This window comes from Ochotona princeps, chromosome 16 (assembly GCF_030435755.1).
Source record: "Ochotona princeps isolate mOchPri1 chromosome 16, mOchPri1.hap1, whole genome shotgun sequence".
Classification (NCBI taxonomy): Eukaryota; Metazoa; Chordata; class Mammalia; order Lagomorpha; family Ochotonidae; genus Ochotona; species Ochotona princeps.
Genome location: NC_080847.1, coordinates 14,017,551 through 14,043,209, shown reverse-complemented (window position 1 = coordinate 14,043,209; position 25,659 = coordinate 14,017,551). Strand labels below are relative to the sequence as shown.

Genomic DNA, 25,659 nt, shown 5'->3' with positions numbered 1-25,659 from the left:
CTTCCTGCTGCTGTACCTGGGAAGGCAGCAAAAGATGTTCGTGACACCTTGGGCTCCTAAAAGCAGTTTGGAGTTCCTGGCTGCAGGCCTTGACCTGGCCCAGCCCTGGTTGTTGGAACCATTTGGAGAGAGATCTCCCCCCGTTCTCTTCTTTCCTTCCCTCCCCTCTCCTGCTTTCTCATTCTGTCTTTTAAATAAATATATTTTTAAAAAAGCGTTGTTGTTTTTCCTCAAGTGGAATTAGAAGAGGACCGAGAAGAAGCTGTTGGGCTGGCCATTAGGAGGATATTTGAGTAGGATTAGGAGCAGGTAGAACCTCAGCCATTACACAACAGGGTGGAGACTTCACTGTTATGCATTTGATAAAGGAGGACTCTGGGGAATGTTTCTTATTTATTTGAAAGGCAAAGGGACAGAGTGGGAAAGAACAAGATCTTGGAGTCTGAAGCAGTCAAAGCCAGGAACTCGGAATTCCTGCAGGTCTCCCACATGGGTGTCAGGGCTCAGGTACCCAGGCAAGTTGTGCTGCCTTCCCTAGCAGGGGCTAGATCAGCAGCTTAACAGCCAGGACTCAGTAAACACCTTGATGTGGAATATGGAATTGAAAGTGGTGGCTCAACCCGCTGTACTGCAGCACTGGCCCCAGTGATTTCCTCAGCAAGTGCCCCAAAGTCAGCTCACATTCTTAGGATTAGTGTCAGGGGCCCATTGTGATGGCTCAGTGTCTAAAATCCTTAACTTCCATGTACTGGGATCCCAGTTCATGTCCCAGCTGCTCCTCTCCCTGTCTGGCTCCCTGTTTGTGGCCTATGAAAGCAGTAGAGGATTGCCCAAAGCCTGGGGACCCTGTACCTGCATGAGAGACACAGAGGAGGCTCCTGGCTCCTGTCTTTGGATCAACTCGGCTCTGAATGTTATGGCCACTTGGGGAGTGAACCAGTGGACAGATCTTTGTCTTCTTCTTTCTGTGATTCTGACTTTCTAATAAAAAGAAATGAATCTTAAAAAGAAAAAAAAAAAATACCAGACCAGCAATGTGGTCCCCCACCGCAACAGGATCCCACATAAACACCAGTTCAAGACCTGGCTGCTTCATTTTCCATCCAGCTCCCTGCTAGTGTACCTAGGAAGTCAGTGGAGAATGGCTCAAGTGTTTGGGCCCCTGCATCCCTATGGCAGATGGCAGAGGAGGCTCTGACTTTGACCTGGCCCGGCCTTGGGTATTGTGGTCATTTCGGAAGTGCAGGGGCCTGAGGCTTTAGTCTGTTCTCTGCTGCTTTTTGGTTTCAGGGTTCGTTCCTTCAGAAGCTCAGAGGTGTCTGAGACCTCACATCTTTTTTCTCTGCTGTTGGTGCTACATGGCACAGATGGTTGCTTTGTGAGGCAAGCCCTCTTGCTGAGTCTAGTGTGGCAGTGACACCTAGTGCTCTCACTAGGTAGTGCAGGGATCCCGTGTCTGATGGAATAGGAGCTCCTAACCCCAAGTGAAACCTGACTCATCTTTTTAAGTTCATTCTCAAAACGTATTTGGAAAATAAAGTTAGTAAGATGACAAATGCTAGGACTAGAATCTTGCCAGTAACGTGAGTGCTAGAATGTCATTTGATTTATTGTTTATTCTGATTTCTAGGTTTTCAAGCCAATGGCTGATGCTGCTGTGAAAATTGTGGAGAAAAATGGCTTCAGTGAGAAGATTAAGATTATCAACAAGCATTCCACTGAGGTGACTGTGGGGCCAGGTGAGATCTGCACATTTTCTGGCATGAGCTTCTTGTGCTCTTGTGTGAAGAGCAAAGCTTTTTTTCCAACAACATGGGATCATTTTGAGTTTATTGCATGCTTATGGGACCTGTGTGTGGTGGTCTTTGCTTTTTTTGTGTGTGTAAAACTTCCCTGAATGGTCAGCTCCCCTGGCTCGGGCCTAGGCACCCAGCCGTGAGTGTCCTGCACTGTCACTCCTGGTTACCTCACTAAGGGGGCACCCTTGGAGTCGGCTTTCAGTCAGCCAGCATGCTATTGCTGAGACCATGTGCGGTGGTCTGTGTCTCAGCAACTCGGGCTCTGCAGCTCAGCAGCGTTGTCCAGGTGACTCACGCTACAGAAGGCCACGAGAGTCCTCTCTTGCCCAGTCTGGCCTGCTCGTCATGCCCCTGGCGACCTGGGAATTGCTTTCTTTCTCTAAGATTTATCCGTTTGAAAGGCAGGGAGAGGGGAGCCAGGTCGACTGAGAGCAGCAGGAATCAGGTGTTACTCTTACCTACTCTGTTCACTCGCCCAGAGGCCCACAACGGCCTGGGCGAAGCAGGCTGCAGGTGGGAGCCAGGAAGTTCCCCCAGCTCTCCCACTTGAGAAGCAGCAACTCAAGTACAGAGTAAGGCTCTATATGGCCAAAGACACTCATGTAGCTCTAAGCTGAGCAATATCCAGAGCTCGCAGAAGACATGAAGCCTGCAAGTGCTGGTCAGCTAGGCCAGAAAATCCTCACTGAGCAGCCAGGTGCTTGGCAGAAACACTGCTCGGACCACGCCTCTTCAGTCTGGTTCAGGAATCCTTAGGCCAGTGGTCCTCCATGTGGGGACTCTGCCCTGCAGCCCTCTTTCCCCAGGACATGTGGCCATATCTAGTTACGATTCATGCTGGCACAGATGGTAGTGGGGTAGAGGTCCTGCTACCTCCCACACTGTTCAGGACTGCTTCCCACTACAGAAATAATCAGACCCTAAATATCAACAGGGCTACTACTGAGAAGCCCTAGCTTAAGGCTGTTCCAGCTTTGCCCCAACCAAGCTCTAAAACAGGTTTTGGACCCGGCACCATGGCCTAGCGGCTAAAGTCCTCACATTGAACGCGCTGGGATCCCATATGGATGCCGTTTCTAATCCTGGCTGCTCCACTTCCCATCCAGCCTCCTGCCTGTGGCCTGGGAAAGCAGTCGAGGACGGCCCAAAGCATTGGGACCCTGCACCGTGTGGGAGACCTGGAAGAAGCTCCTGGTTTTTGGCTTCAAATCAGCTCAGCTCTGTTGTGGCTACTTGGGGAATGAGGTAGCAGATCGAAGATCTTTCTGTCTCTTCTTCTCTCTGTAAATCAGCCTTTCCAATAAAAATAAATAAACCTTAAAAAAAAAAAAAGTAAGTCAACTATAGTTAGTTGGAAGCTTTTGAAGGAAGGCAGCAAAATCCGGCACTTAGCAATGACAAATCTCCGATAGGTGTAGCACCTAAATGAAACGCAGGAGACAAGGGACTGGAGCTGGGGTGTAGCAAGTTAAGCTACCGCATGTAGTACTAGTGTCCCAGAGAGGCACAGTTCAAATTTCAGCTGCTCCATTTCTGATCTAGCTGCCTGCTTATGTGCCTGGGAAAACAGCAAAGGACTGACCAAGTGCTTGAGCCCCCGCATCTCCCATCTGTGGGAGACCTGGAAGAAAATTCTAGGTAGTTTAGGCTGCCTGTCCCTGGTTGTTGTAGCCAGTTGGAGTGATCCAACAGATGGAAGAGTTCTCTAACTCTGCCTTTCAAACAAATAAAGTCTTAGAAAAAAAATAAATAAAAAGGGCTTGGTGCGGTACCCTAATGGCTCAAGTCCTCACCTTGCACACGCCGGGATCCCATGTGGGCGCCAGTTCTAATCCAGGTGGCCCCGCTTCATGTCTAGCTTCCTGCTTGTGACTTGGGAAAGCAGTCGAGGATGGCCCAAAGCCGTGGGACCCTGTACCCGCATGGGAGACCTGGAGGAAGTTCCTGGCTCCTGGCTTTGGATAGGCGTAGTACCGGCCATTGTGACCACTTGGAGAGTGAATCATCAGATAGATTTTCCTCTCTGTACATCTGACTTTCCAATAAAAATTTTAAAAATTAGTCAATAGGCAAAGAAGTAAAATATGACCCAGAGCCAAGATAATAACAAGCCAACAGAAGAAACCCAGAAAAGACAGGAGTGGAGAAATGGAAGATAAAGATGCTAAAATGGTGACCATAAATGTTACTTAGAAGAAAACGTGAACATGAGTAATGGGACAAATTGATAGTATGTAAAAGAATCAAAAGGTACTTTTAGAGTTTTAAAAAAACACAATTTCAGAAGAACAAAGTTCACGGACAGGTGTTGCTGCACACTGGGCTAAGCTGCTTCCCAGAATGCCCATGTTATATACCAGAGTTCCTCATTCAGATCCCAGATGTTTCCAGCCTCTAATCCAGCTTCCTTATGATGATTCTGGGAGACAGAAGATAATGGCCCAAGTACTTGAGTTGCTGCTACCCAAGTGGGAGAGCTGGGGGAACTTCCTGGCTCCCACCTGCAGCCTGCTTCGCCCAGGCCGTTGTGGGCCTCTGGGCGAGTGAACAGAGTAGGTAAGAGTAACACCTGATTCCTGCTGCTCTCAGTCGACCTGGCTCCCCTCTCCCTGCCTTTCAAACGGATAAATCTTAGAGAAAGAAAGCAATTCCCAGGTCGCCAGGGGCATGACGAGCAGGCCAGACTGGGCAAGAGAGGACTCTCGTGGCCTCCTGTAGCGTGAGTCACCTGGACAACGCTGCTGAGCTGCAGAGCCCGAGTTGCTGAGACACAGACCACCGCACATGGTCTCAGCAATAGCATGCTGGCTGACTGAAAGCCGACTCCAAGGGTGCCCCCTTAGTGAGGTAACCAGGAGTGACAGTGCAGGACACTCACGGCTGGGTGCCTAGGCCCGAGCCAGGGGGGCTGACCATTCAGGGCCTAGGGACTTTGGCCTGGCTGGACAGAGATGCTCTAAGCCCTGAGTGTGCCAGCTGTGACAGGGTGATTATCTGGGGCAGCAGACCGGAGGACAGCAGCCTGCACGGTGGTGTGAACCCTGCATCCGGCTGGCTCTCTCGTCGCAGTCTGGTGAGTTCTGTCATCTCCACGTCCCTGTCATCTGCTTTCTCCATAATCTCATTGGCACTGCACGTGCTCTGTCACCCGTGGACAGTGTCAGTGAGGTTCTCCCTGACTGAAAACTGAAGCAGCCACAGGGCACACCTGGCTCATTTTTCTTGTGGGAAGCAGACTGTTGTCTCATTCTGCATCTGAAAAGGTTCCTCTTTTTATCTTTTCCAGGTTTCCAGTTGTTGGGAGTGGGGGAGTGGTGGGTATCCTCCCACTTTCTCCATTGGGGTGGCAGTGGAGTTGTTTTGTTCGGTGTTCTGCCTGCCCAGCACTGAGCCCTTGGAGATCCATGTTCAGGGCCACCTCTGCCCTACAGGCCCCTGTGTGCTTTCCTAATGATTTCCCTTTGTAGTACTCAGCACTGCAGTGATTAAATTGTTATGTAATTGTGTTTGATGTCTGTGTTCCCACATGAGTGTGTGGACTGTGCAGATCTGACTCAGGATTCCATTCTCTTACTTGCTCAGGGCCTTGTCAGCCTTGTGCAGTCCACAGCCGCTCAGATTTGGAAAATAAAAAAATAAAAAATTTAATGGGAATTTCATTTGCAGCCCAGCAGCGTGTGCTGTCTTTGCTGGAGTGGGTCCCTCTTGCTTCTCTTTGTCTCCATGCCTTGCTGCTTTGCTGTGTGGGTCAGTCAGTCCTGCCCGGAACGTGTTCCAGTCTCGTTTCTCCTTCTGTGCGCCTTCCGCTTCTGCACGTGTTTGCTCCACGTTCCTGTTCTCAGGCCTTTGAAGAAATGTCATCTCAGCTTGTTGTCTGTTCCCCTGAGATGGACTGCATATGCCCAGAGAGCGGCATCTGTTTGTTCACCCCTCCTGCTATTGACAGAGATACATGAAGCCCCTGAGGCAGCTGCCCTCTCAGGTCTCCGTGGCTCTGTCAGCACTCACTCTAAACACCAGGCTTCTCCTAAGTGTTTTAAAATTCACTGGGTCAGAACACTTTATTTTTAGTTTAATGAAGCAGATTTGCCCAGTAAATCATTTTAAGCTCCATAATTGGCTTAAAAATGAAACCAGGAGATAGAATTAGCAGGGCTGGGTGATTGGCTGTGGAGTGACAGAAAAGGAAGTCTCCTGAATTCAGCTAATGTTTGTTGACAATTGCTCGCTGGCGTGCCAGGCACTGATGTGGGCCCTGGGGTGCAGTGGTGAGCAGGTGGTCAGGGACTCTGTGACTGAAGCTCCTAAATGATGTCCAGGTTTCTGAAGTGTATGCCTGGGGGCTGCCAGTCACTGGGGCTGAAACCTGGGGATGGGTTAAGGGTAGAGATGGGGGTAGGGCTGTGGAGTGGGTCAGAGCTCATTTTAGAGGTGATGCAAGGAATAGAATGGACCCAAAGCTCAGGGTTTGTCCACTAACCCCTGTCTTTGACCCCTTTCCTGCTGTTTTTGTGTCTCATCTATGAGTCTTGTCCCTGTATAGAAGATGAGTGAGACCTGTCAGGTTGTAATTCATGAGCCATTAGAATGTTTACAGTTCATTCTTCATAGTGAACAGCCCCTTCCAAAGTCTGTCTGCTTTCTTGGCTCATTGACATTTATAATTAACATTACATTACAGTGGTTTAGAAAAATGGAGTTGACATACAGAATCTTCCAGAACTGTCCTGTCCTAAAACAGCAGTCATTTGGGAGCTTATTTGGTGGCCTGACACTAAGTTAATTAAGGGGATTTGTTATAAGGAATCTGGGGCATCTAAATCATGAATTTCGATTTTTGGAGATGCAGCCAAGCGAGGGTGAGTGGGAGGGTCATTAGACAGCCTCTTGGCTTGATGTTCTCTCTTTGCGACCAAATACCAGCATTCACTTTTTGCTTTTTAACTAAATTTTTTTTTCTAATTTCTGTAGTTAATATTTTGTTTGTTTCTCTCCAGTTGCTAATCAGGATGAAACAATGTCTGTATATTTGGTTGGTATATGGTCTGTTTTGAATGACCTGTTTTTATTTTACCTTGGTTCTTCTTGGAAGTTACTAGTTTTCTTTTTCCTAGTTCTTAGTACCAATTTAAAATGTGCAGAAAAAGTGAAAAGGTAAAAACGAAAAATTCCAATAGTCTGGACTTTCCAGGTGTGAACATGTTTCCAAACACACGTATGGGTGTATATTTTGATGAACCATGAGAAAGTCAGGTGAAGACACTGTACTGCTGCCCAGTGCTTCAGCATCTGTGTGTGTGATCAGTGTAATGACCATATGGCCTCTCACCTTTCATGGATTTGTTGTAAATATTTCCCCTGGCCTGTCTCACTTTAGTTCTGTTTCTTTGTGCTCCTCAGATGGTGATATGCCATGTCGTGCCAACATCCTGATTACAGAGCTGTTTGACACGGAGCTGATCGGAGAAGGGGCTCTGCCTTCTTATGAACACGCGCACAGGCATCTCGTGCAGGTAGTGGATCCCCAGCTGCCCTGTGTCTGTGGCTGTCATCTCCGTGAAGCTCAGCCTAGCCTCAGCCCTCAGTGTCTCCCCAGGCACATGGGTCACTTATGCCCTCACTACCTCAGAGGCTGTGGCTCAGAAGGCCAGAGGTAGTGAGGGAGAAAAACCCAGTGCATGTCATTCCTGTGCAGGAATAACTGTGTGTGTCCTCACACTGGTGCCCAGTGTAGAGACTGAGGTTGGAGGAAAACTGGGCTAAGCACTTAAGCAGGACCTGGAAATACCAGCACTCCTAGTGACAGTGGACATTTGTCCTTTGCACTTGGCCATGAGGAGCTTCTGGTGTCCTGACAAGCACCACACTCAAGAGTCAGACTCTGGTACACGTGTTTAAGTGTTAAGGTGTTGGTTGAGATCCCCACATCCCCTGTCAGAGCGCCTGGGTTTATGTCTTAGCTTTGCTTCTGATCCAGCTGCTCACGCACGCGCTGGGAGCCAGCAAGTGATGGCTCAAATACTGAAGTCTCTGCCACCCATGTGGGAGACCTGAGTCGAGTTTCAGTCTCCTGTCTTTGGCTTGGCCCAGCCAGCTGTTGCAGGGCTTTGAAGAAGTGAGCTAATGGATAGGAGTGCTTGCTTTGTCTGTGTTCTGTCTCTGAATCTTTCTCTCTCTTTTGAAGAGGAGGAAGAAGAAGAGTTAAAAGCCACACTGAAGGTTGTCCTGACCTGGGGCCAGATCACTGCTCAGTAACACTAGGATCCTTTCTTCCAAGTAATGTGCAAGTTCAGCATGGTGACAGTTAGGGTGTGTGTGTGTGTGTGTGTGTGTGTGTGTGTTTAAGATTTATTTTATTTTTGTTGGAAAATCAGATATACAGAGAGGAGGAGAGAAAGATCTTCCATCCGATGGTTCACTCCCCACGTGGCTGCAATGGCCAGCAGCTGAGCCAATCTGAAGCCAAGAGCCAGGAGCTTCTTCTGGGTCTCCCACGTGGGTACAGGGACACAAAGCTTTGGGCCATGCTCAACTGCTTTCCCAGGTCACAAGCAGAGAGCTGGATGGGAAGTGGGGCTGCTGGGATTAGAATCGGGGTCTGCTCTTTTAAACCCTTAAAGTGCCAAGAGCTTGGACTTTATCTGGCATAAATCATTTTAGGCATTGTGTGTATACTTTTATGAAATCTGCTTCCTTTGCCTTTTCTTTTCCCTATCTCTAGAGCTTATAGCTGAAAATACTTTACTGTCCTAATAATGATGTGGCTTTAGATGTTACTAAAGATTTAGTTATGTATTTGTTTATTTGTTTGTTTATTTGAAAGAGTTAAAAGAGACAAAGAGATCTTCCATCCCTGGTTTACTGGTGGCCACAGTGGCCAGGGCAAAGCCAAGCTGAAGCCAAGAGTCTCATCCAGGTGTCCAAAGATATGGCAGGATCCAAGCACTTGGGCCATCTTTTGCTGCTTTTCCCAGGCCATTGGCAGGAAGGGAGCTAGATTGGACGTGGAGCAGCTAGGACACAAACCAGTACCCATGTTGGATTGTGGTGTCACAGCAGCTTTCCTAGCTATACCACAACGCTGGTCCCAGTAACTTTTTTAACCAGTGAGATTGCCTATGGTTCGTGTACTGATTGGTTGTCCTTTTGTTTGTAATGTGACCTTAGGAGAACTGTGAGGCTGTGCCGCACCGGGCCACCATCTACGCACAGTTGGTGGAGTCGAGAAAGATGTGGTCGTGGAACAAGCTGTTCCCCATCTGCATTCATACCAGCCGTGGGGAGCAAATCATTAATCCTCCCGCGGAGCTGGACAGGTGCCCCGGTGCGCCCTCTGTCTATGACATACAGCTGAACCAAGTGTCACCCACCGACTTCACTGTCCTCAGCCATGTGCTGCCGATGTTCAGGTACTGAGGACCCACCTGAGTGATAGCTCTTTGGGAGAACTAATGGAATTCAGAACCTTGGAGTTATTTTTTAAAGATTTTGTTTGCTTGCTTGTTTGTTTATTTGAAACGTTATGGCTAGGGATGGGGGATGGGCAGAGAGAGATCTTGCTTCTGCTGATTAACTCCCCAAATGGCTACAGCGACCAGAGCCAGGCCATTCCAAAGCCTGGAGTCAGAAACTTCTTCCAGGTCTCCCAAGTGGGTGCCAGGGCCCAAACACTTGGGCCATCTGCTGCTGCTCTCCCAGGTACATTGACAGGGAGCTGGATTGGAAGTGCAGCAGCCACAACTTGAGCTGGTGACCACATGGGGATGCTTGTGCTGCAGGGGGCAGCTTTAACTGTTGGCATGGCTCTGGCCCCTCTAAGTTCTTTTGAGTGAGAAGGAGGCCTGGTTGGTGTCACCTGCTTATGAAAGCCAGAGGATTTTTTTTGCAACCAAGCAGCATTGTTGGTTAGGCCACTAGAGAAACTTGAAAGCAGAGTGTATGGGTTAAAGTACATTTAAGTTCTTGGCTATTCTTCCACAGTGTGGACTTCAGCAAGCAAGTCAGTAGCTCAGCTGCCTGTCATAGCCGGCAGTTTGAACCCGTGGCATCCGGCCGGGCTCAGGTGGTCCTGTCCTGGTGGGATATTGAAATGGACCCTGAAGGGAAGATCAAGTGCACCATGGCCCCCTTCTGGGCACATTCGGAGCCAGGAGGTCTCCAGGTAAGAGGCAGGAGGAGCTGAGCATGTTTTCTTGTCGAACAGGAAACTTGCCATCCACTTTAGTTTGTGGGACAAGAGCAGGTTAAACTGCAGATTCTCTAGAATTCACAGGTAGAGGAGGGAGTTGTGTCAGAAGCAAAGAGGAGTTAGAAAGATAAGCACAGGCCCGCTTTGGTAAGGCAGACCTCTCAGTGTGAGTTCATGATCAGCAACCGTGGACACAGTGAGCGATACAAAAACTTCGCCTTTTTTTTTTTAAGGTTTATTTATTTGAAAGGCAGAGTAACAGGAGAGAAAGGGGTCATTCTTCATTCACTGGTTCACTACCCAAATGGCTGCAGTGGCTGGGACTATGCCAGGCCTAGCATCTTCCCAGTCTCCCACATGGGTGCAGTGGCTCAAGCATTCAAGGCCATTTTCTGTTATTTCCCAGTTACAATAGCAGGGACCTGGCTTCCTAGTAGTCCTAACATAATCTTCCCTGAGTCACCCTTGGGGCTCCGAGTCCACCTTCCCAGCTCAACACAGCATGAGCAGAGGACAGGAACTGCAGAAGAGGGGTGTGGCTGACTCTTAAACACATGCTCAAGTCTTCAGTCCTACTAAGATTAGAAGTAGTGAAACTCAACAGCCACAGCTTTCACCTGCTGGTGAAAAAAGTTGAGAAAGCTTGGGGCCCTCTGTGTTGGAGAAGGAGCAGGGAAGTGAGTCCCTGGATGTCCCCATGGAAAGCCACCCTGCCCGCAGCTGCTTGAGCTCTGGATAGATGCATGCATGTGCAGAATGGTGTGTAGGGCACTCACCACAGCTCTGATTAGTCTGTCACCCTGTATCCTGTCCACATGGGAACTCTCATGCTGACATGGTAGAGGCCCAGAGCGTATTACCAGGTGGAACACGAAGGAGCAGAGCTGTGTCTGTTCAGCTGATGCTGGTGTTAGTCATAGAAAGGACTGTGTATAGGACATTTTTAGAAGAATTCACCAGAATTGGCTAAAAAAAAAAAAAAAAAAGAAAGATTGTTTTTGGGAGGGAGACATGCTAGCAATTAGAGGTGTATAGGAAACTTCTTTTTCACTGTCCATGCATCTTGAATTTTTTTTTTTTTTGCTCATGTGCATGTGTGTGACCCCCACACACATACACTCAAAAGGAAATGAGTGTGGAAGATGTTTCAGGGCCAAGCAGTAAAACATGAGCTTAGGGATCGTCAGCCCTTGGCACTACCCCTACCCCTGGCTTTGTTTTGGTTCTGGGTAGACATAGTGTGGACGTGGTAGAAAGGCCTTAGCTGTCCCCCCATCCCCTAATCCTCTGTGTCACTGCATAGTTCCCCTGGGCCTGTGAGCGCCTCAATCCCTGCTCTGCCCCAAGCAGCAGCAACTAGCTGGCAGCTGCTTCCCTCCCGCTGCAGCCTTGATTCTCTGCAGGCTAAGTGGGTGTGGGTGCAGGTCAGGATTGGCTCCCAGAGTGGAGACTGGCCTTGAGCAGCTTTCTTCCTCCTCCCAGCAGGTGTGGTGACTGCAAGTTAGCATGAGAATAAACTTAGTGCTTTCATGTGCACACCTTCCAAGCAGGGCTCCCTTCGTTGTCCCCTGGAATCCTCATGTGAGGGATCCTCACAGGGGCTGTGGCAGGAAACTCGGGGATCAGCCCCTAGTGACAGCGGTGCGGTGGGGGGGTTGCCCCCAGGTCCTCTAACAGTGGGCTCTGGGCCCTTTCCTGTATAAGCCATGGCTTTTGCACTGTTTGGAATTTGCGAGCTGCTAATGAGTCACAAAAGTGCTTTAATCGTCCCTCTCTTTGTCCCATGGGCTGGTGGGTTCTGCTGCCAGCTCTTAGCACTGGGACTGGGGAGCCCCCTGTGGTGGATACAGTGGGAGGGACAGGTGACAGGGAGTGCAGTGGGAGCACAGGGGGTTCAGAGAGTCTGCTTTTGTGTTCATATGAATTTGCATAGCATGGGAATGAGTAACAGGTTTCACAGAGCCTGCTTTTTCCAGAAGACACCTGGTTGGATTTTCATTGTCTTGCTTTTGTGTTCAAGTAGACATTTTACATGCGCAAGAACTGTTTACGTGGGTGTGAATGTGGGCCTGGCCCAGGGCCTGGAGGGCCCAGTATGCTCAGGTTCTGAGGATGACCAAAGACAGAGGCAGCCATCTCATCCCAGTTGAGCTGGGCATCCACTTTTTGGAGCAGTTCTTTTCTTTTTTAAAAAGAGGCTTAAACGTTATAATGGTTGTAAAGACCTCATTTTATGAAACTGTCGAGCAGTCTGCCTACGTGGCATTGGAAACCCCTGTGTGGGCTCTGAGCTGCTGTACTGGGGGGTTCCAGTTTTTGCCTGTATAGATAATTCTGGGATTGATAGGCATATTTGTGTGGCTGTAGCCCCTGGGTTAGGAGGTTGCTGTAGTTGTGCCTTGTTTTCATCTGGCTCTGTCCCCCTTTCAGTGGCGGGACCACTGGATGCAGTGTGTGTACTTCCTGCCCCAAGAGGAGCCCGTCAGCCAGGGCTCAGCCCTCTGCCTGGTAGCCCACCACGACGACTATTGTGTGTGGTACAGCCTTCAGCGGAGCAGGTACGGCCGAGCCTCGGGAGCCTTTGGAGCCTGGATGCCAGCATCCGTTGGTGGGTGCTCTGGGGGCACTGGGGGCAGATTGGGGTTTGAGCAGAGTGGAACAAGAGCACAGCTGTGGCTGGGCGTGTCAGTGTATTCAGAGGGGGCCAGACTCCACTGAGTGCCAACATGGATGAGGTCTGGGGCTGGGAATTGTAGTCTCTGCTGCCTGTTTGAGTGTTTGGACGTGTTCCTTCAGCAGGCTTGTGGAAGGAGCCCCAGGCCTGTATCCAGGTCTGCAGGGCGGGGGCTTGTGCCATGCCCTCTGCCCCTGTGTGTCAGTTCATCTCTTGCCTTAGTCCTGAAGAGAACGGGAGGGTCCCCCAAGTGCGCCCCGTGTGTGACTGCCAGGCTCACCTGCTCTGGACCCGGCCTCGGTTTGGAGAGCTCAATGACCCGGACAGAACTGAGCAATATGTCCAGGCTCTGGGGACCGTAAGTGTCTAGCTTGGGGGTGGTGGTGGGCGTAGGGGGTTATCCTTGGCCCCAGCTCTCTGTCTGACATCTGCTGATCGTGTCTCTGCATTCTCCTGTCTGTGACTTTAGTCAGCTGCTCTGAGAGGAAGGCTGGGGGGCTGGTTGTGGTCCCCTGGAGGGCCTGCCCTCTGCGCATCTGTGTGAGCCTCCTCCGGGCTCTCTGCAGCCTCTGTGTGACCTGCTGGACGCCTTTGTGGTCCCCAGCACTTAGTGTGAATGAGCCACCCCTGTCCCCTTTTCATCTGTTGCTGCCTGTCATCCAGTTCTGACCCCAGGGCTCTCCTTGCTGGGAAGCCTGGGGACCACTACTGCTGCTCAGAGGCTCTGTATGTTCAGAAACCCATGTGCATGTGTGTGCATGTGTATGTTTCCAGGGGAGGAAGGATCCAAGGTGTAGGAGTCTCGGGGTCATCCCTGTGTAAGGACACCACTTGAACATGCCTGAGCCTTGAGTGACAGCCCCCAAGTCACCACACAGGGAGAGCCCATCCTTGTCGCTTTGGGTGTGGGCTTCCTGTAGCGAGGTGTTCCAGCTTGGGTTGAAGAGGGTCTTTCCTGCCCCCTGGGGTCTGCTGGAGAGACTCAGGAGAGGCAGGTGTTGGAGAGTGGGGTGGGTCACCTCACAGGCTTTAGCAGGAAAGCCTGTCAAGCTACTACTTCTTGCTTCCTGTTTCCTGCTTCCCGCTTCCCCGCAGGTGCTGACTCCGGACAGCGTCTGCCTGTGTGTCAGCGACGGCAGCCTGCTCTCCATGCTAGCCCACCACCTGGGCGCCCAGAAGGTACTGCACGTGGCTTCCTGTCAGCTTCTGGGGGCCGGTTCTTTGCTCTCTATTTCATTGCTTGTTTTTTCTTAAGGTCAGTTCTTGAATCAGGTTCATGTGGTTAGGTGCACACTTCTGTGCACATTTTCTTTCTTTTTGTAAGATTTATTTATTTAAGAGTTACAGAGATCTCCCATGTGCTGGTACACTCCCCAGGGCAAGGCCAGGCTTACCTGGAAGTCAGGAGCTTCATCCATTTCTCCCAAATGGGTGGCAGGGTCCCAAGCTCTTAGACCATCTTCCACAGCTTTTCCCAGGTCCTTAGCAGGAAACTGGATCAAAAGTGAAACAGCCTGTAGCTTTACTGTAGTGCCCCAATGCCAGCCCCTGGTGAAGGCTTTTTGCAAGTACAGCTGACCTGTACGGCCACCTACTTGACTCGTGGTCTGTTGCCTACATGTACCAGCTGCTGCCACCTTGTCAGGGTCCATGCAGACTGTCCTGTCCCAAGTCAGTAATAAGCAAGGTTGAACTGTTCAGGTGATGTCCTCTGCCTGGACTGATCTTGTCTTATTTGAATATGTGATTTTGCCTCTGCATAGCACTTGTGTGAGAACTAATACTGTGGTGCTCTCTTCAGGTATTTACAATCGAGAGTTCAGCGGCTTCTCACAGACTGATGAAAAAGGCAAGTGGCTGTCGTGTCTGACTACCAGAGGCCTGCGAGGCTTTCCTTCTGGCTGCTGGAAAGTCCCCGGGGAACAGGCTGGGTCTTAGCAGCCCAGCTGTCCCTTGAATGTCCCCCAAACGTGTATGCTGTGACGCTGGGTTTCACAGCTGACTGGGTTCAGGCATTTCCATCTCATGTGAAAGTAAGGGAACTGGCATGCCTGCGGAAGCAGTTTCTGGGGCACCACTGCTCCTTGCCTTATGGGAGGCATGTGCACTCTTTGCCCTGGCCAGCGATAGGTTTGATTTCCTCCCAGGTGGGTGACCTGGTACTAGGTCCTGCTGTGACTGCATTTGGCCCACAGTCTCATCCGGGGATTGTTGGCTGCCCCTAAGGCAGGGGTTTCTGCAGGGCAGGTAGAGGAGGCACCCTGTTGTCATGGGCCTGGGGTTCTCCAGCACAGAGAGCAACTTGAGGGGGATTTGGGATTTTTCTTTTTTTTCTAAACGAAAATACATTTGTAATTGGTGTTTTCTTTTGTTGTGTACTCTTTCAAAGATCTTCCAAGCTAATCATCTGGAAGATAAAATTACTATCATAGAGAAGCGGCCTGAATTGTTAACGTCTGAAGACTTGGAGGGTAGAACGGTGAGGAGCAGGACCCCTGCCCGCATCCAGGGGGCTGTCAGGGTGGGGTGCTTCACTGCAAGTGCTTGCTGCCCTGTCCCTGTGTTTTCCTGGGACCCTGAGGAACAAACCATCGGCTCCTCACAGCTCGGCCTCTCTATGCCCTGCTGGTTTAGGACAGAGCAGCCTCATGGGGACAGTCCCATCTCCCTTCTCTTTGACACATACTGTCCCCCTCCTGAACCTGTTCCTTGCAGGGGCCTCCCCGTGCCTCCCTGTGCCGTGTGACCGGGGCCCTCTCTGTCTGTGCCCACTTCTGTCTTCTGACCCTCTGGTTGCTCCTCCTCTCTTCCACCTGCCCTAGCTGTCTCCCCTAGGCTCTGCCCCATCCCTGCTGCCCTGCCCTGGAAATGTCACATCTTCCCTCAGGTGGCTTGGGGCCATGGGAGGCCTTCACTGCAGGTAGACCCCTCTTTGTGGGTCTAGGTCTGGTGTCCAGCTGCTACCTGTTGTCTTCCTTAAGCAGATGTGGCAGCAGGGCAGAGCCCATCAGTGTTTGTCTTTCCTGCCTGCCCTTTTATGCTGATATATATTTTTGTGCATAAACCAGATTTATTGAGAAGTAATTGATATGCCTTGAAAGGAGCCCATTTCAAATGTACAGGCCAGTGATCTTTAGCCGTTCTATAACATGAAAGAGCTGTTGGCTGATGTGTGTAGAGCGTTTGTGTCTCCTGCTAGATTCCCTGGAGCCTGGTTTCAGACCCGGGAAGCCACTGATCTGCTTTCTATTTCTGTCCATTTCCCTTTTCTGGGAATGTAACAGAAATGAAGTGATTGTCCACGTGTTCCCACGGCACGTTTCTTTCAGTCCATCTAAGGCCTGTGGGCATCGTGTACAGTGTGCCTGTGTTGTGTTCTTCAGTCCTGAATAGTATCCCATTATCCACATATGCTAGACATTGGGGTTGTTCTCCAGGGGTTTTTTTTTTTGTTTTAAGATTTATTTATTTGTTTATTTTTTAAAGATTTATTTATTTTTATTGGAAAGGCGGATATACAGAGAGGAGGAGAGACAGAGAGGAAGATCTTCCATCCGATGATGCACTACCCAAGTGAGCCGCAACGGCTGGAGCTGAGCCAATCTGAAGCCAGGAGCCAGGAGCCTCTTCTGGGTCTCCCACGTGGGTGCACAGTCCCAAGGCTTTGGGCCGTCCTCAACTGCTGTCCCAGGCCACAAGCAGGGAGCTGGATAGGAAGCAGGGATTAGAACCAGCGCCCATATGGGAGCCTGGGTGTACAAGATGAGGACTTTAGCCACTACGCTATCGCTGCTGGCCCTATTTATTTGTTTAAAAGGCAGAGTTACAGAGATATCATCTGTCTACTGGTTCATTCCCCAAATGACCTCAACAGCCAGGGCTGGGCCAGGCAGAAACCAGGAGACTAGAACTCCATCTGGGTCTTCCATATAGGTGATAGGGACCAAATACTTGGGCCAGTTTTTATTGCTTTCCCAGGCATATTAGCCAGGAGCTAAATCGGAAGTGGAACAGCTGAGACTTGAACCAGTGCCTGTGTGGGATGCTGGCATCATAGATTTTCGCTACTTTTGAGAATTCTGCTTGCTGTGAGTACTATGTAAAGTTGAGTGGCTTCAGTTCCCTGAGGCAGATTCCAGATGTGGGCATGCTGAGTCATGTACTCATTTTGTGCAACTTTTGTAAGAAACTGCTGCCAGAGAGGCAGTACCATCTTATACCCTGTTGGCACCATCCTGGGCCCTGGGTTTGTAGTATAACCTTTTTAGTGGGTGTGTGTCTTTTTATGTGCTTGCTCACATATGTGACTGTTCAGGTATTTGCCCATTTTGTTCCGTGTCTTTCACAGCTTTGTGAAGGTGGAACTCATATGCAACTGCTACAACTCACTTGTTAAAAATGTACAGTTCAGGGCCCAGCACAGTGGCTTAGCACTGAAGTCCTCCTCGCCTTGAACGCGCCGGGATCCCATATGGGTGCTGGTTCTAATCCCGGCAGCTCCACTTCCCATCCAGCTCCCTGATTGTGGCCTGGGAAGGCAGTCATGGACAGGCCAAAGCCTTAGGGTCCTGCACCCGCGTGGGAGACCTGGAAGAAGTTCCTGGCTCCTAGCTTCAGATCAGCGCAGCACTGTCTGTTGCAGCTGCTTGGGGAGTGAATCATCGGACGGAAGATCTTCCTCTCTGTCTCTCATCCTCTCTCTATATCTGACTTTGCAATAAAAATAAATAAATCCTAAAAAAATTCAAAAGTGTGCAATTCAAATTTAAAAGTGTACAGTTCAGAGGCCGATATTATAGTGTGTGGGTTAGTCTTCCCATGCGATGCTGGCATCCCATGTTTTACAATTTGAGTTCAAGCTGCTCCACTTCAGTCTAGTTTGCTGCTAAGGCACCCTGGAAGGCGGCAGGTGATGGCCTGATCTCCCTGCTGCCCATGTGGAGGCCTGAGTGGAGTCCTTTGTTCTTGGCCTCATCCTGGCACCCTGGCTGTTGCTCGTGTCTGAGGAATGACCTGGCAGATAACAGGGAGGAAGTCTGTCTGTTGCTGTTTCTCAGCCCATCTGTGCTCCGGTGTTGTCACTGCCTCTCTGTCTGTTCTGACCAGCGTCTTCCTTCTGCCCATCAGCTCAGGCCCAGCCCTGAGAGTCGCTCTGCTCACCCCAGCCCACACTGTGCTCACCTGTCTCCCTGTGCCTGGCTCCCTGTCATGTTTCTCTCTGCTCACTTCCTCGTCCTCAGAGGGCAGGGTTTTGGAGCACAGTCCTTCTGAGCTCCGCATTAGATCCCCTGCAGCCTGTTGCTGCACTGTCCTAGCCCTGCCTCCAGTCCTCGGCTATGGCTCCCAGGCCCCTTGCTGCTGAGCCTACCTGTCCCTGGGCCTGGTACACACTAACACTCCCTGCCTCTCTGACTCCTGGTCACACACTTGCTCGTTTACTCAGCAAATGTTTACTTGTGCTTTGCTGGGTGCTGGGGATACTGCCCTGCCTGTGTCCCCACCTGCAGGCCCTGAGGAGTGTGTTGCTAAAGCTGGTGGGGGCTTGCAGGATGCTGTTCTGGAAATCCCTACCAGGCTCTGACCGCCAGGGCCCCTCTGCTCCCCTTCCTTGCCTATCCGTTAGTCAGGGACAGCTCCCCGTCCTCCTCTGCTGTGCACTCCTGAGGGTAGGACTCAGCTTTTCAACCACAAGGCAGCTACAGACTTGGCTGTTTGTTTGCTGACTGACTGAGCGAGTGGTCTGCCCTTCTGGGTTCTGGCGGGGGTGGGGAGGGTGGGAGGGTGGGAGCCCAGCCCATCACCCACGGGCAGAGCCCTCTGATGCCTGGATCTGACTCTCTGCCCGACAGGTGTCTCTGCTCCTGGCGGAGCCGTTCTTCACCACAAGTCTGCTGCCCTGGCACAACCTGTACTTCTGGTATGTCCGCACTGCGCTAGACCAGCACCTGGGGCCAGGTGCCGTGGTGATGCCCCAGGCTGCATCTCTGCACGCCATGGTTGTGGAGTTCCGGGTAGGCTGCCTAAGGGATTTGCTGAAGGCCCCGTGGGACTCAGGCCTCAGGTCTCCTGTGTGCCTATCAGCGTGCTGCAGGAAGCCATGGGGCAGTGTGTGTGAGAACACAGCTGTTTGCCACGGGAAATAGAAGTGGCTACGCGCTGTCACTTCACAATGTGGCTTATCAGAATAATTAAGAACAGAAATTAAGCATTTCAGGAGACAGGCCATGTGCCCTGTGCTGCTCTCCTGAAAAGCCATGCTCCTGCAGTTAAAAGCGTTTTGAGCCGGGCGAGGCAGCGTCTGTGCAAGGAAGAATTGAAAAGCTTCATTTTAATGTTCTCATCAAAGCGGAACTGCAGACACAAAGTTCATTGTGGGAAAAGCATTTTTATGAAAAGGTTTGTTGAAAAGCTCAGCGTGGCACCGGGGCATGCTGTAGTTGCTAGACCTCTCAAGGCTAGCTTCTTATCTCCTGCGGGGCCTGAGGGGCTCCAGGCCTGCTTCCTGTGCTTTTCTTCTGTGTTGTTTTTACCTGATCAGATTTCCACATAGATTCTCATTTTCATGGTCAAGGGAGAATCTCAAGAACAAATGTTTATATTCCCTGGCCTACGTCCCTGAAGGGAGGCAGGGACGGAGGTACCCTGGTCCAGGTGTGTCCCGCTCAAAGGATCGACCCCTGGGGAGCTGGGACTAGGGGTGGTCTGGGCTGGAAGGCTGACCCTGAGCCTGGGAGCGCTGCTGAGTATCCTGTTGTGGTGTGCTGATGCCACCAGGGACCGAGTCCCTTCAGCTGGGGGGAGTCCCTGGTCCATGACCCCTGTTACCAGAAATGCCCGTTGGGTTCTTTCCTCAGCTTAGTATAGAAATAAAACGCTGGGAATCTGTTGCAGACAGAAAAGTTTATTTGCGAAGGGACCAGGTGAGCAGGGAAGGGAGAGAAAGGGAAGCACCTCCGGAGAGAAAGCCAGGAGGTGGGGTGCCTCTCGAAAGGGGAGGGAGAGAGAGACACCAAACGTTTGAGGAAGGGTCTTGGGATTTTAAGCATCCCCTGACCCCTCCTTGTTGGTGGGGAACCTACAGGTAAGATGTTCCCCATTGGTGGTCTCTTAATTAGAAAATGGGTGGGCAGTGCTGGTGCCGCCCACCTAAAGGTGTGGCCAAGACCTCGGCAGGCCTGGATGGTCTCAGACCCCTTGCCTATCTCATACTCAGGTGGGTGCAGACATCTGTGTGCCCAGCAGGTGCTGTACTTAGGGTTGCACCTTCCCACAGGACCTGTGGCGGATCCGGAGCCCCTGTGGTGACTGTGAAGGCTTCGATGTGCACATCATGGATGACATGATTCAGGTAGGCCAGAAGCAACGCTCTGAGCAGTGTCCCAGCACCCAGAGGCTATGGCCCCTCACAGTCCCTCTGGCAGCATCTAGGGCTTTGGCTAAGTGGAGGGTGTGCGTCTTGCCTGCACTGCTGAGAATGCTTGCTTAGAACCAGCGTGGTTAGGGCTGCCTCTTCCCCATGCTGTAACCTTCCAGCAGAGTCCCAGCAGAGTCTCTGTTTTTCCAGGCGGCTTGGTGACCTGAGGCAGCTGTTTGCCTCCTGGGGATTCTTTTCTCAGGGCAGGATGATTCAGGAGGGTCCCTGTGGGGTGATCTCTGTGTTGGCAATACGCTGAGTATCTGACTGCAGGGATAGAGCCGGCTGCCAGAGAGTGTGTCCTCGGAGCCTGGGGCCTTCACGGCAGCACAGTGGCCTTGGGATCTGTGATGAATGCAGTGAGATCACCAAGGCTGGGGCTGTGTGTGTGCAGAGGAGCTTCACAGTGCATGCCTGCAGGCCAGCGGGGCCTGCCTGGCCCCTTCCTGCTTAACCCACAGCTCCCATTGTGTGGGTTGTGGGTGCAGACCTCAGAGACTTGTGGTTGACTTTTGTCTCCTAGAGATCTATTGGTATGGGTCCGGCATGGTAGCCTAACAACTAAAGTCCTCGCCTTGCATGTGCCAGGATGCCATAAGGGCTCCAACTCATGTTCCTGCGGCCCCACTTCCCATCCAGCTCCCTGCCTGTGGCCTGGGAAAGCAGTCAAGGACAGCCCAAAGTCTTGGGACCCTGCACCCATGTGGGAGACCTGGAAAAAACTCCTGGCGCTTGGCTTTGGATCAGCGCAGCTCTGGCTGTTGTGGCCACTTTGGGAGTGAATCATTGGACGGAAGATCTGCCTCTCTGTCTCTCCTCCTCTCCATAAATCTGTCTTTCCAATGAAAATAAATAAACCTAAAAAGATTTATTGGCATGCACGCGTAAGGCAGAACGACAGAGACCTTCTGTCTGCTTGTTCTCTCTCTAGATTGCCACAGCTGAGACTGAGCCTAATCAAAGCTCCTGAGGTGCAGCTGTCAGGCCCTCTGCTTGGAAGCCAGAAGGCCTTGGCCACCCTCTTGGCTCCTGTCCATGTCCCTTCTGCTTGCTGCTGCAGCTCACCCCCTCTGGGGAGCTCTGGGTCCCAGCCTGTGCAGCCCCAACCCGACTCCCAGAGGCCACAGGTGGCTGTCTCTGCCCCTGGCCTTTGCTAGGCGATGTGGCCATATAGTGTTAATGACTGGGTGAGTGACAGGTTTGGTCCCCAGCATTGCTCAAGCAAAGTGGCTGTCCCATGTCCAAGTGAGAAGGGGAAGCTTAGAGACTGAGGGGAGAGGTTACTGCTGCCTTGATAGGCTCTGGGCATCCTGCCCATGCAACTGTGGCTCTGCAGAGCCACTGGCTTATCTTGTCAGACCCCTGAGTTCTCTTCTTCTCCCAGCGTGCCCTGGACTTCCGGGAGAGCAAGGAGGCTGAGCCCCACCCACTGTGGGAGTACCCCTGCCGCAGCCTGTCCCCAGCCCAGCGGATCCTGACCTTTGACTTCCAGCAGCCCGTGCCCCAGCAGCCTCTGCGTGCCGAGGGCTACTTGGAGCTGCAGAGGTAAGTGTGGGTGTCAGGGGAAGGAGCTGAGCTGTCACACTGGCAGATGGGGGCTGCGTTGGCCTTGTGTGGCACTGTGGACTTGCTGCACCTCCTGCCTCTGAGCGCCCTTTGTGGATCACTGCTGCAGGGAAATGTGAACTTGGTTACCATGGTTACCCATCGGACCATTTCCATGAACTCTTCCAGGAATGGAAGCAGGTCAGGACTTCTGAGGGCCGTTCACGGCAAGGCAGGCTCGGTACCAGCCAGCACCAGCTCCCTTCTCTCAACTGAAAGGAAAAACAGGAGTCTGGGTGCATGCAGTGCTTGGCCTGGGGCTGTGGCTCTTCTTGCCCAGTTATTCCTGAGTGACTAGGGGAGCTCCCGAGTCCAGGAGGAGCGGGAAGACCAGGGGTGTCTGGGAAGCAAAGGGGGCTGGAGCTGAGACCGTGCTTGTGTTGTGTTTGTCTCAGGCCTGGAAGGAGCCACGGGGCCGTCCTGTGGATGGAGTACCACCTGACCCCGGAGCACACGGTCAGCACTGGCCTCCTGAGGCCTGCCGAAGACCAGGTAGGGCCTCCCCTGTGCCTTGCCCCTATGCCAGGAGACCACCTGTGGCATTGTGTTCCTTGGACTGAGTAACTCTCTTGGTGGCCCTGGGTTGGTGCCAAGATGCCCACAGTGTCCTCTTGCTGCTGCTCTTACAGGGGGACTGCCAATGGAACCCCCACTGCAAACAGGCCGTGTACTTCTTCCGCACCCCACTGGACCCCAAGGTGCCACTGCAGGGCCCCCAGATGGTCCACTATACTGTGGAGTTTGTGCCCCACACTGGAGATATCATCATGGAGTTCGGTCTCCTGGGCGTCCCGGACTGACCCTCCTGGCGGGTATCCTGGGCTGACCCTCGTGTATTGAGAAATAAAGTGGCCGGGGGGGCTCTGCATTGCCCGGGGCTTTCTGGGAAGGAAACCCAAGGGCCTCGGGGCACATGGAGCCCTCTTTCTTTAAAAAAAAAAATGATGTTGTTTGTTTTTATTTGAGAGAAAGATTGTCCCACTTGGCTTGTTAATTCCCCAAATGTTTGCAACAGCCAGGCTGGGACAGGCCAAAGCATGGGTGACAAGTACCCAAGTGCTTGAGCCATCTCCTCCTGCACCCCAGGGTGTGCATTAGCACAAGTAGCCAGGATTGGGAGACGGAGGTTCCACTGCCTGCATACCCAGCCCCTCTGCCATGGTCTCACCTTGGCATTATTGGTTCTGTGGTGCGGCACCAAGGTTTGGTGACCAAGTTGGGAATGTGCAGGGGCTGGGAGACCACCACGCCGACAGTGCTGAGGAAACTCCAAGACAGTGTCCCTGCCTACCCCCAGCACAGGTACCTTCCCAGCATGGACAGGTGGGACTGCCCACCCGGCTCGCATGGCTGAGTGGTACTGATGATTGGGGCCTCCCTTACCAGCCTACACCCTGGGAACACACAGGGCCTGGGGAAGCTGCACTGTGACCAGTCCCCCACCTAGGTAAGCTCTGAGCTGTGGGCAGGACAGCTTCAGCAGCCCGTAGCACAGTCACTGGGGTGCAGAATAGGTGGCGCAGCCCCTTCCCATGGGCCTCCCTTGTGTGAGAGGGCCCCTGCTGCCCCTTGGAAGTGTCAGGTGGGTGGGCTCCTGGTTCTCAGCAGGGACACAATGCCGAGTCAGGGCATGAACTCAGAAGGGCTGGAAACCAGCTTCCTGCCCAGGCCTGCACCCATCCAGCAGCCCCTCCCCTTCCTGCCCCCACAGTGGGCCCAGAGCCGGCCCAGCTCCGGGGTCTGGAGTCCCGGGAGGGCCAGGCACCAGCACAGCGCTCAGATGCAGTAGACACGGAAACCTGGAGCCTCACAGTTTTATTTCCTCCTCGTGTTCCATCCTTTCAGCACCAGTGAAGGAGAAGAACCACCTCTCTCTCCAGAATCTTTTGTCAGGTGTAAAGATTGTTTCTCTTCTAGGGAAGAATCGTCTAGATATATATTTGATAATGTTTTTACCAAAACCTTAGGTGTGCTTAGTGTAGAAAACCCCTAATGTCCCATGAAGATACAATACAGAAAAAAATACAGAAATTAAAAAAGGTTTTTTTTCCCCCTTTTTTAAAACAGTATTTCTAAATCTCAGCAAGTTAATACAATAGTTAAAAAGCATCAAGGCTAAATACAGAACACTCAGGGTGGTTGTGGACTGAAGGCAGTGCCCTTCCTAAGTGGACCCCAACGTCCCCCCACCCCCACCCCAGCCTCTCCAGGGCCTCGGTAGGGCCTGGGCAGCCCCTGTGTTTAACCCCCAGGCTTTGGATGCCATGGAAGCTGAGATCCTGGCCAAGTTTATTTTGTGAAAATGGAAAAGCCCAGCTTGTTCCAAACCCTGGATCCCACAGGTACGGCCTGAAGGGAGGCGGGGAGGGGTGCTGGGAGACAGACATCCTTCCTCTGGAGCTCAGGACCTGGCTGGGTGGAGGTGACCTTGTGATGACAGAAAATGGCCATGTGAGGCCTAGGGTACTGTGACTCACCCAAGGCCGCCCCAGGAGTTGGGCAGGAGGCAGAAGAGCAGGCCTGTGGCCCTGACACTGTGGGTGCTCTGCCTCACAACAGAAGCCACTGGCGCCCCTGGTCTCTGTCCTGCTGGGATGCACTGGCACATACAGCCCCACAGCCTTGGAGGCCTTGGGCTGGGCCTCAGGGAGTCTGGAGCCACAGTGGTTGCTAGAGCAGGGCACCTCACACCGTGAAGCCCAGGCTGGATCCTCGGAGGTGAGGCCAGGAGTGCTGGGGGAACTCAGGTAAGGGAAGGCCCCCTGGGCCAGGGGCCTCAGACAGGCCAATGCTGGGCGGGTACACATACTTGCCAAGCTCCCCTGGCTCCCTGCAAAAGTCTGGCCCCCTTTGGTGGCTCAGTGGGTAACAAGGCATGGCTTTGGTACACCGACAGCTGGGTCCCGGTGCTCCAGCCAGCCCCTCGCCACACAGAGCTAGCTCTGAGCTAGGCTGGACACAAGATCAGGGCACATCAAGGAAGGAAGGCCAGTGCAGGTTGTTACCAGTGTCCCTTGGGCTGGGGCCTGGCAGCAGGTAGAGGCCTCCCTGTAAGGCTGGGGCACAGCCCAGCTGTGTAAAGGCAGGAGGGCGGAGGCAGTGCTGCGGGGGCGCCTGGAGTGGATGGGGGAACCACAAGCCAGGAGATGGGGCTGGCCCTGGCAGAAGGGAGGCATGGTGGCTTCTGTGAGCCTACAGTGCCAGCCAGTACCACCACCCTGCCCCAGTCTAGTAGTGGCTGTTGGCCTTGCCCGTTCTGCACCCTGGTGTAGGGACAGGCTGCCCCCCACACCTTGGCTTCCTGTCCCTTCATCCGGGACGCCTCCTAGCCCTGGCCTGGTCAAGGGAGCTGTTGAAGATGGGGCTGGGAGGCAGGCGGGGTGGGGGAGCCCCTAGGGAACGATTGGTCCCAACCGGAGAGGGGGTATGGGGGGAGGGTAGGATTGGCAGAAAGGAGAGGATGTGTTTGAGTAGAAGAAGCTATAAATTGATCATTTTCGAAATCCAGGGCCCCCTCCCCCCTTATGCTTGTAAAAATAATGACACTCCCTGCTCAGCCTGCTTGCCCAGCTCACTGGGGGCCGGGGGCTGGGAACAGCCGCTGCTGACTGTCCTGGCTGGAGACGGGGACCCTGTGGCAGGAAGAGGGAGGTTCTCCCAAGCAGAGGGACATGAAGGGTAGATTTTAAGTCTTTCTGGTTTTCTTTTTAAAATGTAATCGCCCTTGAATGCAAGACCCTGGAAGAGCCCTGGGCTGGCCAGCCATGGCTGCGGCGGCGGAGCTGGTGGCCGAGCCCAGGGGTGCTTCTTTGGCTGGTTCGGATTGTGTTTGGAGTTTGGCCTTGGGTGGGGCCCGAGCAAGGGGTCTGTGTGGCTACAGCGTGGCACGTGGCATGCGGGCAGTGTGCATGCGAGGGTGCAGGCATGCGAGACGACATCGGCAGCAGACAAGAGTAATGAACCCTGGACGAAGCCGGAG

General features: G+C 52.4%; 1 protein-coding gene across 3 annotated transcripts in view; it reads left to right on the top strand.

Annotated features, from left to right (window-relative positions):
- Nucleotides 1–22,552, top strand: part of PRMT7 (protein arginine methyltransferase 7) — a 32,082-nt gene extending 9,530 nt beyond the window's left edge. For all 3 annotated transcript variants that reach the window (XM_004584174.3, XM_058675023.1, XM_058675024.1), the window contains exons 5-18: nucleotides 1,631–1,739; nucleotides 7,200–7,312; nucleotides 8,967–9,208; nucleotides 9,780–9,960; nucleotides 12,418–12,545; nucleotides 12,884–13,019; nucleotides 13,757–13,840; nucleotides 14,463–14,510; nucleotides 15,051–15,140; nucleotides 18,511–18,672; nucleotides 19,935–20,009; nucleotides 21,460–21,620; nucleotides 22,076–22,172; nucleotides 22,310–22,552. In XM_004584174.3, coding sequence (XP_004584231.2) covers nucleotides 1,631–1,739; nucleotides 7,200–7,312; nucleotides 8,967–9,208; nucleotides 9,780–9,960; nucleotides 12,418–12,545; nucleotides 12,884–13,019; nucleotides 13,757–13,840; nucleotides 14,463–14,510; nucleotides 15,051–15,140; nucleotides 18,511–18,672; nucleotides 19,935–20,009; nucleotides 21,460–21,620; nucleotides 22,076–22,172; nucleotides 22,310–22,480 — 1,797 coding nt within the window. In that variant the 3' untranslated portion in view covers nucleotides 22,481–22,552. The remainder of the gene's footprint in view (nucleotides 1–1,630; nucleotides 1,740–7,199; nucleotides 7,313–8,966; nucleotides 9,209–9,779; nucleotides 9,961–12,417; nucleotides 12,546–12,883; nucleotides 13,020–13,756; nucleotides 13,841–14,462; nucleotides 14,511–15,050; nucleotides 15,141–18,510; nucleotides 18,673–19,934; nucleotides 20,010–21,459; nucleotides 21,621–22,075; nucleotides 22,173–22,309) is intronic.
- Nucleotides 22,553–25,659: the final 3,107 nt, after the last annotated feature.